The sequence below is a fragment of the Carettochelys insculpta genome, chromosome 1 (assembly GCF_033958435.1).
Source record: "Carettochelys insculpta isolate YL-2023 chromosome 1, ASM3395843v1, whole genome shotgun sequence".
Classification (NCBI taxonomy): Eukaryota; Metazoa; Chordata; order Testudines; family Carettochelyidae; genus Carettochelys; species Carettochelys insculpta.
The window spans coordinates 288,871,646-288,890,528 of record NC_134137.1 but is presented as its reverse complement, the minus strand read 5'-3'; the positions used below and the strand labels follow the sequence as shown (position 1 = coordinate 288,890,528).

Genomic DNA, 18,883 nt, shown 5'->3' with positions numbered 1-18,883 from the left:
AAGAGAAGAGCAAAACTGAACATGTCAAAGAAAGTAGGAATAAAGGACTAATAGAAAATGTCCTTAATTTAAATATTGCCATAAAAATGAATCATTGCAACACGATTAAAAACATTGCAGTATGATATTTTCATGGGTTTAACAAGACTGCTTATGGGACAAAGAAATCAAACAGGGACATTATATGGTAACCATAAGGAAATGAAGCAGTAATATAACATGATGTCTTGTACTAGCATCCAGCAGTGGTTTCAGATAGGATATTTTCTAGATCGGGGTCAGGACCTCCACACCAGCACTGATGGTGAAAGTGGCACATGAGCCAATTTTCATCGGCACATGAGGTGGGAGCTCAGCCCACCTGTGTCCCCCATACAGGCAGGAGCTTGCTCAAAGCCATACCACTTGTGGATTAACGAAAGACCAGCTGATGCTACCAACCATCACCTAAACAGTAAAGCTCTGCATCTTAATTTATTAATGAATCTGTTGTAAGTAAAACTATTAGTCACTTTAAAAAGTATCACCGGTACTCAGACTGTACATAGAGGTCAAAAGGTCATATTTCAATATTTCGCCTCGGAAAGGTTGCTGACCCTTTCTTTAGACAAAATACTTCATGTAACCAATTAATTTTAATGTTATAATCCGCTGAATGTGTATGTATCATTCTTCTATGTGAGGTTAGAAATATGAAGTATGTATCTGTTTATAATTCTAAATGTGCTAATGAGGGCTATTACTCATGCTCCAGAAACTTAATGGCTCAGTGTCAAGCCAAAGACCCGTGAATGGTTTTATTCTTCCTGAAAGTCCAAACTTTGGTAGGTCCTTGAAAGACATATAGCCAGGCCAACTAATTCTGAAATCCAGTTTGGATCTTATACTTTTCCTTCAACATGGGAAAAGTCTAAACTAAACACAAAGAATTCTCACTTAAGGCAAAAGAAAAATAAGGGGGAAAAATAAACAACAGGAGCAGTCACCAGATGCCAGGAGACCCTCCACTTGTCACCTCAGATATTTGCTGGAAACATCTAAGATTAAACAGGGGAAAGGATTGGGCCCAAGCTTAATAAAACTTCCTTATTCCCCTTCTCCACACCATTCAGAATTTGATAGACATCTATCATGTCTCACTTTCACTGTCTCTTTTCCAAGATAAACAATCCTAATCCTTAATTTCTCCTCATATGGAAACTGTCTAGTAACTCTAATAATTTTTATTGCCTCTCTGCACCTTTTTCAATTCTAATATTTTTTTTTGAGATTGGGTGACCAAAACTGCAGTATTCAAAATGTGGGCATACCATGGATTTATACATGGCATATCTGCTTTCTTATCTATCTCTTTCCTAACAGTTCTGAACATTTGCTGGCTTTCTCACAGCCCCTGCACACTGAGCAGATGTTTTCAGGGAACTATCCACAGTGACCCAAGATGTCCCACATAACATTTTAAACAGTTTGATAATCCGAATATGCAAAGTCAAACCACAGAATTTTAAAAACTTTGATTTGTTTGCATATCTTCAAATAAAAGTGCCCTCTATGATGCAGAAACAAGTGTAATCTCAATTAAAATGTCTTCAGTTGCCAGATGCAATAAGGTCACTAGTTAAATTATTCAGTGAGTTTCTTCTAGCAAAAACAAGGTCTCAAGGGCATACACGTTTTCATTTGTTGTTAAAATTGAATAGAAACACACTCGCAAAGTCTGAATTTTGTGCTTTTTATTTATACATTTGCATCAGTTCTTTTAACTGAATATTATAGTTCGATTTTTACAAATCACCCACAGTTTAAACTGTGTGAGTACACTTTCATGTAACTTCAAAATTTCAAAAGGGTAATTAATGATTCTCAAGATTTTTTTTCAAACACAGAAGTATATAATTTATGAATCCTATTAACTTTTTTATGAACAAATGAACAGTTACATATTTAAATACATTAAGCATGGCTGATCCATGCAGCATGTGGGTCAGGGGTGTGTGTAAAAATGGCTAAAAGCTCATCTCTACACATATCCCAATCCCATTGCTTTCTATTTGCACAGCTCGTCTCTCTGCTTGGTGTAGAATATTGTAAGGGATGATCTGAATTGCACCAGGCTGCAATACTCACAATAAAGCCAAAGGCTGGCCTGGCAGAGATGTCCAATGCTACGATTCTTGTCCTAAGGTCCCAATTCTTTACATAGGTATATCAGCATTAGAAGAGAAGTGTAAGTCTCTAAGCCACAGGAGGATTATTTTTAAACATAGTGATCCTGCTTTGGGCCAGTTTGAAACCAATTCTGTTAACTTTTAATGGCCAGATATGGGACTCATTCCCCTTATAGTGCAAATGTAATCTTTAAAATAATTATCAGTAAACTCATTTAATCTTAGCGAATAAAGATACCATATATCAATGATGCATGGTACTTAAATTACTCATGTAAACATCTTCCCTGGCCACCTGAACTATGGCATTATCAGATCTGGTTCACAGATAACATTTCTTCTGATATTATTAAAATTAGAGGCTCATATCCTTTTTGTTGGAAAATTGGTAAAGTATAGTTTAAGTTGATTTTTCCTGCATCACTGCAATTTAAACAGGGCTAAACAGAGAAAAAACAATTGCAGTTTCTAAGCCTAATCTTTCATAAATTCTCAGAATAGCTTTTATTCTATAAACATGTTGTTCTAATGCTCATGTTAAAAGACTGATTTCCACTAATTCACAAACCGTGTTTAAATACAGCCCTTCTTACTCCAGTGCAATCTTTGAAACACATTATCCACTACTGTGGATGTTCAATAGTCATCCTCTTTATACGATGAAGCAGATTGTCTTTTTCCATGTGGACCTCAGCCAAAGCCATTTTAGCTTTGGCTAGTTCCTGTTTAAGACATTCATTTTCTTCAATAAGCTGAAATGATTAAGTTGAAAAAGAAAGGTGTTAGTATTTTGTGTATTGCCAACTTTCTCCTCTCAGAAAAACATTTACAAATGCTGGGCCCAGATGTTCACCCTACTAGGTGGGATGGAGCTGTGATGGGGTAAGACATGTTGGAGATATGTTCTGGAGATGGATAACTGGCTCATTGCTGGTGACAGTGCAGAACGAAGGGCACTGATTCAACAGTTTGCTGCCAAGACCGTGGCTACTGTGAGCTCCTTTTGTCAGTTCCACCTTTACCTTAGTAGTTAGATCTCTGGTAATTCCATGGGCTAGACTGATCATTGGTTTTGGGGTCTAATGAGATTTTTACAATATTGAAAGCTGCCGTGTAGGTTTTCACCTGCCATCCAGTATTCGAGAGTTTTGGTTTGGGAAGTTAAAATCATAATTTCAACTTTGACAGGTTCTGCTGGGTTAAAAAGGGTGTAACTAAGCATTAGTGCTGGGTGCACACATTGCATGGCGAGGCAAAATGCCACTGTGTCTCATGCAGTTGATGGTTCAATCTCATTTTAACCCTCCTACCTCTAGTGTGAAGGACGTGAGAGGGAAGGATCTCTGAACAGGTTTGAGGTTATAGAGGGGACATGGCCTTTTCCTCCCCTGCCCCAAGGGTTGTAGTACATTGGGGTCAGTGTTACCAACTGAGATCTACAGTAAACTCTTTTATATATAGCAGCCCAAGGACTGGGAGGTTGCTGGATATTGAAATATATGGATAACAGAGAGGTAGACCTGACAATGCGTGACACTAAAGAAAAACAAGATTAGATATTAAGAATCAAACAAAAGTATACGTAGAGTCCTTTATGTAGTAACAACAGTAGCAATGTAGACTGTAAGCTTCTATGGTATTTGCTGTATTTGTTTGTATTTACTTTCACTGTACTGTACTTATGGAAAATATAAACAAAATTTACTTATGGTTAAAAGACTGGTTATTTGAGAGTTCCAGATGATAGAATGCCAGATATGAAATTGTTTAGTGTACACTGGAAGAGCTCATGGCTATGTTGGGGTGTATACCCTAATTAAAGAATAGTTTAAACAAAGTCACATCCTCTGCATTTAACCACGTTGTAGTGTTTATTCCTTGACATTTCTATATGCATCCAGAAACAAGTTTCTCAACACAAATGATAGCCTAACAGTCAAAATATATAATCTATATCAAGCAGTTTTGACTGCTTATTACTACTAAAATGCAAATTAATAAAATTTAAATTTAGGATTACTGTTACCTTCTCTCTAAGGAAGTCGTCTGTAGCCCATCTTGATGTTGAAGTTCTGGGGATTTCTGGAGATGTCTGTGTGGCTTGAGACACATAATCCTGTGTTTTGTGTCTGGTAACTCCACTCGCTTCCTGCACTGCAGCACTTGATTTCTTGTAGTTTAACACATCATTGCTTAATGTTTGATTATCTGTTTCGCACACATAGCAGAAAGTTTGAAATGTTTAATTTTTACAAATCTTAACAAAAAAAGCAGTCAAGTAGCACTTCAAAAGACTAACAAAATAATTTATTAGATGAGCTTTCCTGGGACAGAGCCACTTCTTCAGACCATAGCCATACCAGAACAGACTCAATATTTACAGCACAGAGAACCAAAAACAGTAATCAAGGTTGACAGATCAGAAAAAAATTGGTTTTGGTTCTGGTATTGAGTCTGTTCTGGCATGGCTATGGTCTGAAGAAGTGGGTCTGTCCCATGAAAGCTCACCTAAAATTATTTTGTTAGTCTTTAAAGTGCTACTTGACTGCTTTTTTGTTTTCATAGTATATAGACTAGCACGGCTCTCTTTTACAAATCTTGTTAATACTGAATTAAAACCGCCAACCAGTATGATTTTAACATTAAGCATTAGTGTACCTACTTCTTCTTGCTGAAATTACTATTGTTTGGTCCCCACCCCTGACCCTCTTATTTCCCTTTTGCCAAAGGCGGGAATTCTTTTGTTCAGTTCAACCTTTTCTCACCTTTAGAAGGGAAACTGAAGGTGTGGGGGGGTGGGGTGAGAGAGTTTCAAAAATAATAAATATTAACTACTTTGAAAATCATCATAATTGAAAAACTATTTTAAATAACTAATTAGATAACGGTAATATGAACACTAAATATTCCAAAAGTGTATCTAAACATTTTAGTCTGGGATTCTCACATGCATGCAACCAGTACTGAACGGGAGTTTTATGTGTTACTACTAGTACTAATATATAGATTGCAGTAGTGCATAAGAGTATGTCTACGCTGCATTAAAACACCCACCACTGGCCTCTGTCAGCTGACTTGGGCTCATGAAGGCTTGGGCTATATATGGCTGTACAGTTGTGGTATAGAGAGTCAGGCTTGGGCTAAAATCCTGAGGTCTCCTGACAGAAGTCTGCTGCTCCAGGAGCCTTCTGCCAACATCCCTATCATCCTCATTCTACAACGAATAAGGGAGGTGTCAGCAGAGGGGGTTTTCCCAACATCTGGCCCATGCAGATGAGCCAAATGTCAGGAAAGCCTCTCCCAACAGAACTGTCGGCAGGAGATAAGCAAATGCATTGCATAATTTGTGTATCTTTTGCCAACAGATCTCTTCAATCTAGACATAGCATGAGAGTCTCCTGTCTTGCGATGCCCCAAAGCTCAGGCTCCAACCTGAGTGTCTACATTGCATCAGAACAGCTCCTGCCCCATAAACCCAAAACAGCCATGGGTTTTTAACTGAAGCATAGACATACTCTAAGCTGTCAGGATCAGGCCTGAATTTACTTATGTAGATATGGTGGGAAAAGCCTTCTGGACCCAGTGCTTCAGATAATTTTAAATATTTCCAAATTTAACACTAAATAAACTTTCTTCTATTTAGTATTATTTAAATATTAAAGATGCACTTGTGTTTAATATACTTTCAGGTAGGGCAAAATGAGAGGTGCAGGTTTTTTACTAGTATAAATCTTCCTAAAGCTTTTTAAACTTTTCTCCCTGAAGTACAGGAATTTGTCATTGTATTAAAAATATATTCAGGTTCGTGACCATGTGCACAGATACACATATCTCTTCATACTTGATCTCCATAATGGCTTCCACTGCACCTGAGGTGTCTACACTAAAGGAATAGGAAAACATTTGAGAACTTTGTAACAGATACATTTTACCCAATGGAGAGAATACAAATGACTGAACAAGACCTTGTAACTCTTCTTTGAGTGACTGCTCATGTTGATTCCAAGTAGGTGTGTGTGTGCCAAGGGCACAGTAGTTGCAAGGTTTTTCCCCTGGCAGTACCCATCAATTGACTGTGGGCCCCAGAGTGGCGCTGTCATGGTGCTGCTGTATATAATCCACTGCAACCCTCCCCCAACTCAGTTCCTTCTTACCACATGGAGATTCCACAACCTCCCTATGCAGTTTATTCCAGTGTTTAACCACCCTGATAATTAGGAAGTTTTTCCTAATGTCCAGCCTAAACCTCCTTGTTGTAGTTTAAGCCCATTGCTTCTTGTTCCATCCTCAGTGGGTAAGGAGAGCAATTTTTTTCCCTCCTCCTTGTAACCACCTTTTAAAAGCTGCTATCGTGCCACCTGCTCCTGTCTTCTCTCTTCTGCACTAGCCAATAACACAACTCTTTCCATTTTTCCTCATAGGTCATATTTTCCTAGATCTTCAGTCATTTTTGTTGCTCTTCTCTGGACCTTCTGCAATTTTTCCACATCTTTACTGAAATATGGCACCCAGAACTGGACACAATACCCCAGGTGAGGCTAAATCAACACAGAGTAGAGCAGAAGAATTCCTTCTTGTGTCTTGTTTGCACCACTCCTGTTAATGTATCCTAGAATATTTGCTTTTTTGCAACAGTTTTACACTGCTGACTTACATTCCATTGGTCCACTATGATCTCTGGATCCCTTTCCACAGTACTCCTTCCTAGACAGTCATTTTCCATTTTGTATGTGTGAAACTGATCATTCCTTCCTAAGTGGACTAATTTGAATTTGTTATTACTCAATTTCATCCTACTTACCTCAGACCATTTCTCCAATTTGTCCAGGTCATTTTGAATTATAATCCTAATTTCCAAAGCACTTCCAGCTCCTCCCAGGTTGGTTATAATTGCATTTTCTATGCCATTGTTTAAACTGTTGATTAAGACACTAAACTGAATTAGTCTCAAAACAGATCCCCTCAGAATCCCATTTGTTAAGCCCTTCTGGCTTGACTATGAACCATTAACAACTACTCTCTGGGAATAGTTAGACACTTGATTGGTGCTTTAATTAAGTGTTAATTAGATAGTGTAAGTATTTTTCTCTTTGTTTAGTGGGGAATAGTTAGTTCCCCTCCTCCCCTGAGAACTAGGGACATGCCTTGGTCCAAGGGCTTTACACTGTGAGCTTCAGGTCAGAATTCCATGCCCACGGGACACCCCCCCCACCACGACTCTTGCCTCAAGTGCCTGAGTGAAGCTCATCAAACACACAAGTGTAAAATCTTAGATGTTTCTGCCCTTGCATGAACAAAGAGGGACTTTGAATTCAATTACATTCGATGGAGTTAGCCCTGCACCCTCAGCTGGTGTAGCCGGGGCCAGCTCTGAAACAGGCCTCCTTGGGGCTTAGTGCACCATCCTCATTGCAGGACTGCACAGTGCCACCAAAGGACTCAGCTTCCAAACACACCAGCACCAACACTCTCCAGGGCCTAGAGAGCACAGAAATGTCCAAAGAGGGAAAGGTCACCTATGACCAAGACCAATAAGGTCAAAACATTGTGTCCTGCATTGGAATACTCCATGGTGCCAGCCAGCACCACTGACTCCGGGCACTGCAGGAAGATCTGTAAAACCAATGCCTTTGGACTCCCTGGTGTGGAAGCACCAGATGGGAGATATGTCATCTAACTCATTGAAATGATGACAATGTTCTCTGTCTCCAAGGGTGACGCATCTGGAGCAGCCTGGGCCGGCCTCTAGGGGTGCCACAGCACTGTCAAGAGGCAAACCTGCCATTATCAAACAGTGGTCCCCTTTGCCTCAGCACTGCCCCTCCTGGGACCATTCTCCATGGCACCACTCCCGAGCCATCTGGAACGGTGTCCCAATGGTCTTCAAGGTCACGCTCAACTCTGATTCAAAACTGGACTCCTATGTCTTTAGGAGGAGCCAGCACCATTTGAGGTGTTCTCATTGCGACTGACCAAGCCAACCCTTAGTGCTGCCTTGGACTCCTCAGTGGCAGGCACTGATGTAGTGGCCTTTCTGGATGCCCTGGACATAATCACCAAGCCCAGGGCCCCTGTTTCCTTTCATCTGTGGCGCTGGACAGGAGAGGCCTGCCATCATCTTCCTTGTCCAGGGAACACCCGAGGGGCTCCAAACAATATGTTGGTGTTCAGCCCAGTACTGTGGTTGGCACCCAACCTGATGTCCAGTCCTATATTGATGCCCAGTCCTATATGCTGATCAAGATGCAACCTGGCACCACATTTAGTCCCTGCGCCACTACCAGCACTGAGCCCAGCACCACAGTACCTAGCAGTGCAGATGACTGGGTGGTAAACTAGTAACTCCCTACAATGGAAGTCACTCAAGAACTCAAGGGCCAAAAAGATCTAGCGTTACTAGAGCTTTGTCTGCTGTCTCTTTTCCATCCTTCCACCTTCCCTCCCTGTCCTTCTTTAGTACCCCTCTCACGAGCAACTTCTGCTATAGGAATTGCCATCACTCCTGCAGTCAGGGGCAGAGGATGAGGTCCCTCCAGACCTTACAGGCATGAGTGTACCACTACTTGGATGACTGGCTGATAAACAACACATCACGGGCTCAGGTCAAGCTTCGTGCGATACTAGACCATCAGATGACACACCAGACTGGGCCTAGTTCTAAATGTGGCAAAGTCAACTCTAATTCCATCTCGGAGGACACAGTTCATAGGTGCTCAGCTAGACTCCACCCAGGAGAGGGCTTCCTTCCATCCACCTCAGTTGCTCACCATGGGCACACTAATACAAGACCTTACAGCTTTTCCCACCACTAAAGCCAGGAACTTTCTCAAGCTCCACAGTCACACGTCAGCCCACACTTATGTAGTGCAGTATGTCATGCTTCATGTGTGGCCTCTGAAGGTGTGACTGGCCAGGTATACAGGCTGAGTCATGATCAGCTGGATGCGGTGAACACTCTCACACTCAAGTCTTTGCCTCCTTCCTGTAGGGGCTCAACCTGCAAACTGACTGCACAAGGGTTCCCTTTTCTGAACTTCAACCAATGTGCATTCTGGTCACAGACACATCAGCGATGGGCTGGGGGGCTCATTTAGGTGATCTCGGTTACCCACAGAGTCCCATGCACATCAACATCAAGGAACCGCAGGCAGTGCATCTTGCCTGTAGGACGTTCTGCACCCACCTCCAGGGCAAATGTATTTCAGTTCTCACAGATAACACCACAACGATATTTTATATAAACGAACAGGGTGATGCTCACTCCTCTCCCCAGTGTCATGAAGCCCTCAAGCTGTGGGACTTCTGAATCATGCACAAAATACACCTGGAGGCCTCAAATCTGCCTGGTGCTCAGAACGAGTTAGCCAATGAAATCAGCCAATCTTTTTGCTGCCACAAGTGATTCCTTCACCCTGATGTCACCAGCTACATTTTCCAGATGTGGGGGTCTCCCCCAATACACCTCTTTGCAACACACCAGAACGAGACATGCAAGAGTTTTTGTTCCTTTCTCAGTCATGGTCTGGGGTCTCTGGCAGACACCTTCCTCATCCTATGGAAAGCCAACCTGCTATATCCATTTCCACTGTTAACCCTCATCCACAAGGTCCTGCTCAAATTACGTCAGGACATGGCAATGGTCATCTTGGCATCTCCAATGTGGCCCAGGCAACAACTGGTTCACCACATTACTAAACCTGCTGGTGGATATGCCACTGCCTCTTCCTCTGGCACGGGACCCACTCACTCACAACCATGGTTGCCTCTAAAATCCCAGCCTGAAGTCACCATACCACATAGCTTGGATGTTCCATAGTTGAACCAGTTGGAGTTTGCATGCTCATCAGCAATCAGAGAAGTCCTTCTGGGCAACAAGGAGTCTTCCGCTCCAGCTACATATCTCATTAAGTAAAAGAGATTTTCCATCTGGTTTCCGCAAAGAGGTACTCAGCAGATGCAAGTCTCTGTTCCTGTTATTCTGGATTACATTTTTCATTTAAAACTAGGTTTGGCAGTGACTTCAGTAAAGATACACTTGGCAGCTATCTCAGGCTCTTTGTTTGCTGATCTGGTGGTAGGCCATTTCTTGGACAGACTTTAACCTCATGTGAGACAGCTGATTCCCCAGTGGGACCTCACCCTCGTACTGTCTAAATTAATGGGATCATCCTTCAATCCTCTAGTGACCTGCTCCTTGGAAGGTGGAGAATCTATCGGCTATCACATAGTCCAGAAGGGCATCTGAATGTAAAGGTTTTGACTTCAGAACCACTTTGTATGATATTTTAGATTCAACTTCGACCGCTCTTAGCTTTGTTGCCAAGGTGGTTTCACCTTTTCACACCAACCAGGACATTTTTCTCCAAAGCCACATATGTCTGACAAAGAGCACTCACTTCACTCTCTGGATGTCAGGCCTGCCCTCACTTCCTGTCTGGAGCATATTAAACCTTTCAGGAAATCTACTGAACTGTTATTTGCCATTGCTGACATTATGAAGGGCCTCCTGGTCACCTCCAAGAGGATTTCCTCTTGGATCACAACTTACATGAGGGCCTGCTATGATCTCACCAAAATCTCAGCTCTACCACTAACTTTACAGTTCAGAGAAGTGCACACGTTGTCCACTGCATTCCTGGTTCTTTTACCTACCCAAGATATTTGCACAGTAGCAACGTGATCTTTGGTCCATACACTTACGTCTCACTACATTATTCAGCAGCAGCATGCTGGAGATGACTCTGCATTTGGGGAGCAGTACTTCAGTCTGCAATTCAGTGATCTCTGACCCCTCCCTCAGATAATTGCTTGGGAGTCACCTACTTGTAATCAACATGAAAACAATCTTTCACATAAGAAAAATGGCTACTTACCTCTCGTAACTATTACTCTTCAAGATGTGTTGTTCCTGTCATTCAAAGACCTACCCCTGTCCTTTCTGGCCGAGTCTTCCAGTAAGGAAGAACTGAGCAGGCAGAAGAATTGGCAGACTATACACAGCACCATGAAGGTGCCATTCCAGGGGGCTCCACAGCCAACTGATGGGTACTGCAAAGGGGAAAACCTTCTGACTGTGCGCTCCACATGCATACACCTACTCGGAATGGACATGAATAACACATCTCAAAGAACAACAGTTATAAAAGACAGGTAAATGGTTTTTTATGTATTTGAACACAGACACCCAATTTTGAGGCATCTAAGGTGAACAAGAAGCAAAATTCTAATGTACCAGTTGTCCTTTATAAGAAACAAAGAGGTTAAATACCAGTTTTAGATGTAAATTTCAATGTAAATTTCCAGTCTTTTCTCTGGAGCTGGTATAGTACCTCCATAATACTCAGAACCACAAACAGATGCTTGTCCTAACCAGAAAAATTTTTACTTTTAAATTACATGTGATAAGATATCTACGGCTCCTGTCCTCTTTGCTTCACAAAGATGCTCAGAAGTCTTCCCTCATACAGATAAAACCATGTAGTTTATTTACAGTGTTTCTCTCTAGTGCTTTCCACATTCAAGTAGTCACAGCATTTACAATGCCACCTAGTTTTACTGTCCTTTCTCCAGAGGAGAGGAAAAGTACTCCCACTCTATTTTGTGAGAGCTTACTAGCCTCCCTCTCTGTCTTTTTGCCTCTCTCCCCCTCCCACGTCCCTCCTGTGTTCTTTTATCCAGTTTCCTTGTTAATGGGCTAATTATTTTGCAACCTCAAATGATTTGGTAATCAGGAATGCTCCTCTTTAATCAATCATCCCCCACTCTCCCCAACTCCTTAATCAGAGATGAGAGTTCTGATTCAGTAGTCTATCATGTAATGCTGTAAGTTATTTTCTTATTACATGTACTCAGAATCTGACAAAATGGGGCTGTGGAGTCTAGGTTCTACTGCAATGCAATAAATCATAATAAATAATAGTAAGTAGTTGTTCATTATGTAGTTACCTGTACTATTATGTTTAAGAAATAGCTAAGATAACAAGTTGCCACTTCTTTGCAATATTTAAACAGATAAATTGTGTTTAGTCATCTGTAAAAGAGTCTTGAATACATATATTATGAAGTGATATGAATCACTATGCATCCCTTGGTTTGACTGCAGGGGCAGGGCCCCAGTCAAAACACTGCTACGAGGGATTGTTTTCCCTAGTTTGACTATATTTGAGTTTCAGTTTTAGTGTACAATGTACACTGTGGCAATGTTTATGCTGTGAGCTACTATACTTTTATACTCCTCCTATATTCACACTAGCTCTGAGCTAGTACAATTATGTGCACATAACTGGGAATCACAAGCCTAGTTCATAGTGTGGACATAATCACAGTATGGTTTGCAATTCTGTGGAGTAACTCACTTTTTGATTACTAGCTATATGTCCAAAATAACAAATTATAGCAGTGTGTACTTTCAATTGTTAAGATATTATATTTTGGGGGAGAATGTATCAATACACACCTCTGATGTGAAAAGAACCATCGTCACTCCTCTCTACCAAAAGTAGGTCAATATGAAGCGTTACGGGGGCTGGTTCAGGCGCTGAGAGATTATCACGTGGGCTGTCATCCTACAGAATAAAATAATAAAAACAGGATGTTAAATGTTGTCTGTCTTTATTGGTGGTTGGGAATCAAAACAGCTAATTCAAAACTTCAATTAAATATGGCTGAACAGACTTAATAAAATCCCAAATCCCCTGTTATTTGAAGGACATTCAGACAGGATTTTAGAATCAGATATCTGCAAAACTTCAGTGCCACTAAAATTAGTATGCTCTACAGCAAAACAAAGGGCCCAATCTATCTATGATAAAAGCTCACTGAAGGCAGCATATATCGTTTGACTTGACTATGTCAGTGAGCACAGTGCAAAGCAAGACATTCTTTATTACCGGGGCCCTCACCAGAAATGCAGTTAAGAAACCAGTGCTACACCACCTCTAATCTGATTTTCCTTTGAACTATTTAAAGACAGTAGAGTGGAACCTGCCATACTTTGGGGAAGGGTTTTATATTTAAGACTTTACATTGGGAAAACAGCAGTCATAGCTCAGGGATATCACTGTGGCCAAAGGCAAAAGAAACCTAATAATCTGCTTATGGTGGTTTCTCTTCAATTATAGCTCACTGTTCCTGTCAGGCAGAGCAATGTGTCTAATGTGAGCAGGAAGAAAACACATCAACAGCATTATTAGCATCAGCAGATAAGTAACAAACACAAATTGTTAAAATTTGACACACAAAACTTCTTCAAAGAGCAAACACTGTGGTATGAAAAAAAACAATCCTCAAAGCTCACTCAAAAAACTGTGCCAGCTTCAGTACAAAAAACATCTCCCACTAAAAGGGCAATCCTCCACACAGTGAAGACTGATTGACTTCATGGTGACTTGATGAGGCATGCACATACAGTGAATTCTTCACTGCCATTAACCCCTTATTAGTACCAGATTAATAATATATACTCTTTACCTATAAAATTGAATATTTTGTCAAATCAAATCAAAACAAACAAACAAACCCAACTTTTCCTGGGTCTGCCCCTGTCCTCCAACCAAGAAGATATAGAAATTCAGTTTTTAGAATTAGGGGAATATATATTGAAACATTCCTATCTGAATTCGGTCACTCAACTTGGTATCTAAGAGACAATTTGAGCAGCAAATGCCTTCACTAAGCCTGTGTCTACAAGACCTCCGTACTTCGAAGGGAGGATGGTAAGTAGGGTGTTGGGAGTTTATTAATGGCTGCATATGCAGCACTTCATTAAGCAAATTCTCCCCTCCCCCCACGGCAACTTCAAAGTGTTAAAATTTTGAGGAGTAAAGGGACTTCGAAGTTGCTGAAGCACTTCAAAGTACCGGCAGGTTAGCCACAGCTAGACGCGAGCCGGCACTTCAAAATTTAATACTTCAAAGTTGCTGCGGGGCGGGGGTGATTTGCTTAATGAAGTGCTGCATATGCAGCGCAGCACTTCATTAATAAACTCCCAACATCCTGCTTACCATCCTCCCTTCTAGCGTAGACACAGCCTAAGTGTTTTTAAAGACTAACAAAATAAAAGCGCTACATGACTGCTGGTTTGGTTTCTTAGAATACAAACTAACAGGGCAACCTCTCTGTTACTAAGCATTCTTAGTTCAACCCCAAAGGTGCAAATGACACGTAAGTGCCTAAGCAAGCAGTTGACAATTTCCCTGGCACAAGAAATCCTCAAATAAGCTACGTCTACACTATAGAGATCTTTCGAAAGGCACCATTTGAAAGACTGCCTTTTGAAAGAGCGCCTCTATACACAAAAGTGATCCGCTCTTTTGAAAGAATGCTCAACTCTTTCAAAAGGGAGCGTCCACACATCCACAAGCACTCTTTCAAAAGAGCAAAGCAGGAAACGCTGCGGACGGGGTGGCATGGATGACAAGTCCTTCTGGGGCCTGCAGCCAGCTGCTCCCTTACAGGGCCCCTCCCAGACACCCCTGGCCTGCACTCACTCAGGCCCACAGACCTGTCACAAGCCCTGTAGAGCCCCTGCACAGACCTGACTGTGCCTGGAAGCCTGTCCTGATGGACCGCCAATAGCAGCTCCTTGTCGTTAAGCTAGCCATCCTCCACGCCATGGCCGGCCACCAGGCCACAGTGCTCAGTGCCACCCTCCAACTCCTCATGTGGGTGATTGCCCCTCCCGGGGCCCTGGAGCTCCCTGACTTGGGATGGTGCCGGTGCACCCCCTTCTGTGCCCTGCTGCCTCTGGAGCCACCTCAGCAGCTGCAACTGGTGGGAGCGACTGGTGCTGGGGGACTGGGACAATGCTCGAATGCTACAGAATTTCTGAATGAGCAAGCAGATGTTCCAGGAGCTCTGTCACCAGCTCGCCCCTGCCCTGAGGCGCCAGGACACCAGCCTCAGGCCTGCCCTACCCCTTGAAAAATGGGTTGTGATTACCATCTGGAACCTGGCCACCCTGGACAGCTACTGGTCTGTGGTGCACCAGTTTGGCATGGGCAAGGGCACTATCGGGTCTGTTGTAACAGGGGTAAGGCATGCTCGGGTCATGGGAGAGGTGAGGCAGATCCTGGGCAAGGGGGACCCTTGGTGGATAGGGGTCTGGGTGGAGGGAACAGGGGGAAAGGTGCAGGAATGGGTGAGGCTGGGAGGGGGCAGGAGGGCCATGGCTGGGAAGGGGCAGGGGAAAAGTGGCCGGGAGGTGTTGGGGGAAGGAGCAGGGGGGCTGTGGGCCAAAAGGGGGTAGGGGGGACATGACCTGGGCACGCTCTATCATGCCCTCATGAGACCGCACACCCTCCCTCCCATGCAGGTTGTGTGCACCATCAGTGCGATGCTGCTAAATAGGGTTATCCACATGGGGATGTGGATGAGGCCGTCACAGGGTTCACTGTGCTCGGCTTCCCAAACTGCTTTGGTGCCTTGGACAGGATGCACATCCCCATCTGCACCACGGAACACAGCGCCAGAACGTACGTCAATAGAAAAGGCTACCACTTGGTAGTGCTCCAGGCGCTGGGGGACAACAAGGGCCATTTCATGGACATTTATGTGGGCTGGGTGGGACAGATGCATGACGCCCATGTGTTCCATAATTCAGGGCTTTGCCGCTGCATGGAGGCTGGGACATATGTCCCCTTTTGGGAGATTAGGGTCAGGGATATGACCATGCCCCTGTGCCCGGTGGTGGATGCCGCTTACCCCCTTGCTGCCTTGGCTGACGCGGCCCCACACCGGCCACCCTGACCCCATCCAGGAGGCATTTAACACTTGCTTCAACCAGGCCTGAAATGTGGTGGAGTGGGCCTCCATGCACCTGGAGGTTGGGCTATGGAACATCCCCCAGGTGGTGGGTGCCTGTTGCATCCTCCGCAACATTGTGGAGGGAAAGGGTGAAATGTTCCCCCCGGGGAGGGCGGCCAAGTACAGCCACAGCCTCGAATAGCTGGTCCCCACCTCAAGCCACCAGGCACAACAGCACGGGGTCTGCATTTGGGGGGCCCTTTGGGATAGATTTACACTTGGGCAATGGTGACCACCACTCACAGTCACCACACACAGGCATATGTGCCACTCACCAACCCCCTACCATACACACATACACCCACCCCCCACCATCACCCAATCAACAGCACGGGACATAGGGATGGTGCAAAAATAAAGGTTTATGGATTAATGAAAACTGTCTCATTTACAATTACAAAAAAGGTAACCGTAGTGGAGAAAAGAGGCAAACTATGTACAACGGTGGCCTAGGTGGCAGGGGCAGGGCATGAAATCAGGGGTGGACCTCAACCAAGTGGGGAATTAACTGGTAGTGTGGAGGGGGAGATCTCAACTGGGACAGGGGACATTTGGGACCTTCACTGGGCAGGAACTGTTATGGGAGGGGGAGGGGTGACCTTAACTGGTGGGTGGGCGGGGGGAAAACGACACACGACACTTAACCGGTAGTGGCGGGGGAGACCTCAACTAGGAAATGGGGAGGGTGGGAACGCTACTCTGGGGCTGGGGTGGATGTCTGCGAGCCCCATTGGGTCTAGGCAGCACGGGGAGGTAGGTCTGTGGGGAGGATCCAGCAGGAGCAGGCTCAGTGGGGAGGCAGTGGGGTGGGCAGAGGAGGGGGCATGCTCAGGAGAGTGTGTGGCGGGAGGGGGGTTGTGCGTTGCAGCAGGTGTGGCGTTCAGGAGCCCCGAGTGCTCCCTCAAGACTGCCGTGACATCCCTCAGGGGGCCCACCAGGTCAGCCCACGCCTCCCTCTGCCATGCATAGTGCCCATGGTCAATTTGGAGGTGCCGCTCCGCAACCTCCACCAGGCAACAGGTTCCTTCGATTGCGTCAGCCCACTGTCGTGCCCTCCTCCTCCGGGCCCCCTGTGCTGCTGCTGGGGGTGGAGAACATTCCTCCTACTTCTCCTGGGTGTTCTGCAGCACAGAGGGGTTGGGGCTCTCCCAGCCCTCCTGCAGCACAGATGCAAGGATGTACAGGAAGACACAGTCAGTCCCTTGTTATGGCACAAGGGCTGGGCCCATTTCCCCCCACACCTGCAGGCACCAGCCCCCCTCCAGCAGCAGGCGACCCTGGTGTATTGTGTGCTGCAGGGACCCTGGCTATGTGGGCCGTTCCCAGTTCGTGGTCCAGCCCTGCCCACACCTTCCCCATGTGTGCGGCTTATGGCATTGTCCTTGGGACCTGGTGCTGGATGTTGCCGGCAGCCATTGCGGCATAATGGGAGCCACGACTACCTGTGCTGTGTCTGGCCCGGGTACACTGGGAGTGTAGGTAGCCCGCTGGTGGCTGTGGCGCTCCCACCCCACCCCATGTGCACCCCACCATGTACTTACCAGAGGGGCCCTCTACAAGGTCCGACGATGCCCAGCTGGCTTTCTCCCAGCTCGACGATTGAGATAGGATGTCGATTATGAGGTCTCCGTCATCACTGAAGACCTCGGTGGCCAGTTCCATCTTTGGGGGGTGGTTTGCCGCGCCGGGCTCCTCCTTGGCCTTGGGGTGCAGCTCCTCCATCATGGTGTCCAGAAGAGATGGTGGGGGTAAAGTTGTCCCTGAGCCCCAGGAGGCAGTAGAGATCCCTATAGTAGGGGCAGGTCACAGAACCTGCCCCTGAGCAGGTGGCAGAGTCCCTGATCTGGGCGTAGCCCTGCCAGAACTCCTTACCGCACACCTGGTTGGGGATGAGGGCAGGGCGGCCTTAGGTTACCAGGCCTTTTGACAGGTGGGTAAAGGCAGGCACATTTCACCTCTTGCCCCCCATCCCCCACCTCCTTTAGCAGCTCCCTCTTCCTTTCAGATCCCAAGAAGTCCCTCAGCTTGGGCTCATTCCAGGAAGGTGTCCTTTTTTTTCGGAGACTGGCCAGGGTCCTGCAAGCCCTGTGATGACTCTGGGGGTGTACCTGGGACTACTGCAGAGGCTGGCTGCTGGCCATGGCTGCAGATCACTCCTCTGGAGATGGCTATGAGGCATGATGCAGGACCTCACATTTCAGCTGCTGCAAGCACGCTCTCAGCTTCTTGCAAAGAGTTTTCTGGGACCACGAGGCTTTAAACACATCTGAACACACACATACCATAGAGCCACACTGCCGATGGGCAGGGTGTCTCTGCAGTCCTCCATGACTGGCGCCGTGGAGGACTCCTCTGTAGAAAGAGCAAACCATGGAGCGTCTACACATGTTCTCTTTCGAAAGAGTATTTCAAAAGGAGGCGCTCTTCCTCATATGGGCTTGGAGGAGTGCTTTCGAAAGCTGTGCCACATTCCTTCTATTTTCTTTCAAAAGAGCGAGTTTTGTGCGTAGACTCTCCACACACTCTTTCAAAAGAAGGCCAGATTATTTTAATGTACTTGCTAGTGTAGACATAGCTATAATGTAAAGTCAACATACAAGAAACCAGTATAGGAGTAAGAGAATGAAAATTCTGCTGGAAACTACCTAGCTTGTGCAACTTAAAAAAGCCTTAAATTTAAGAATGATCATGGCCTAAAGGCAGAGGTAGGCACTTCCTATCCTTGGTACCAAATAAGGACACTGGGTCTCTTGTATCTCTCTGTTTTGAAATTTTCCAAAGTTGTTTGTTTCTTCTTTTTTCCTCTCTCTCTTTTTCCTCTCTTTTTTTTTTTTAAATTTTTGGCAGCAGTGATTTTATAATGCTAAATCTCTAGAAAAATAAACTTCCTTGCACTTCCAACAGCTCTTCTA

The 18,883-nt window shown here is 44.7% G+C and overlaps 1 protein-coding gene across 3 annotated transcripts in view; it reads right to left on the bottom strand.

The window, feature by feature from the left end:
- Window positions 1-1,717: 1,717 nt before the first annotated feature.
- Window positions 1,718-18,883, bottom strand: part of BLTP3B (bridge-like lipid transfer protein family member 3B) — a 120,496-nt gene continuing 103,330 nt past the window's right edge. For all 3 annotated transcript variants that reach the window (XM_075011302.1, XM_075011308.1, XM_075011309.1), the window contains 3 exons: window positions 12,625-12,733; window positions 4,195-4,376; window positions 1,718-2,920 (listed from right to left, as the gene is read on the bottom strand). In XM_075011302.1, the coding sequence (XP_074867403.1) occupies window positions 2,792-2,920; window positions 4,195-4,376; window positions 12,625-12,733 (420 nt within the window). In that variant the 3' untranslated portion in view covers window positions 1,718-2,791. The remainder of the gene's footprint in view (window positions 2,921-4,194; window positions 4,377-12,624; window positions 12,734-18,883) is intronic.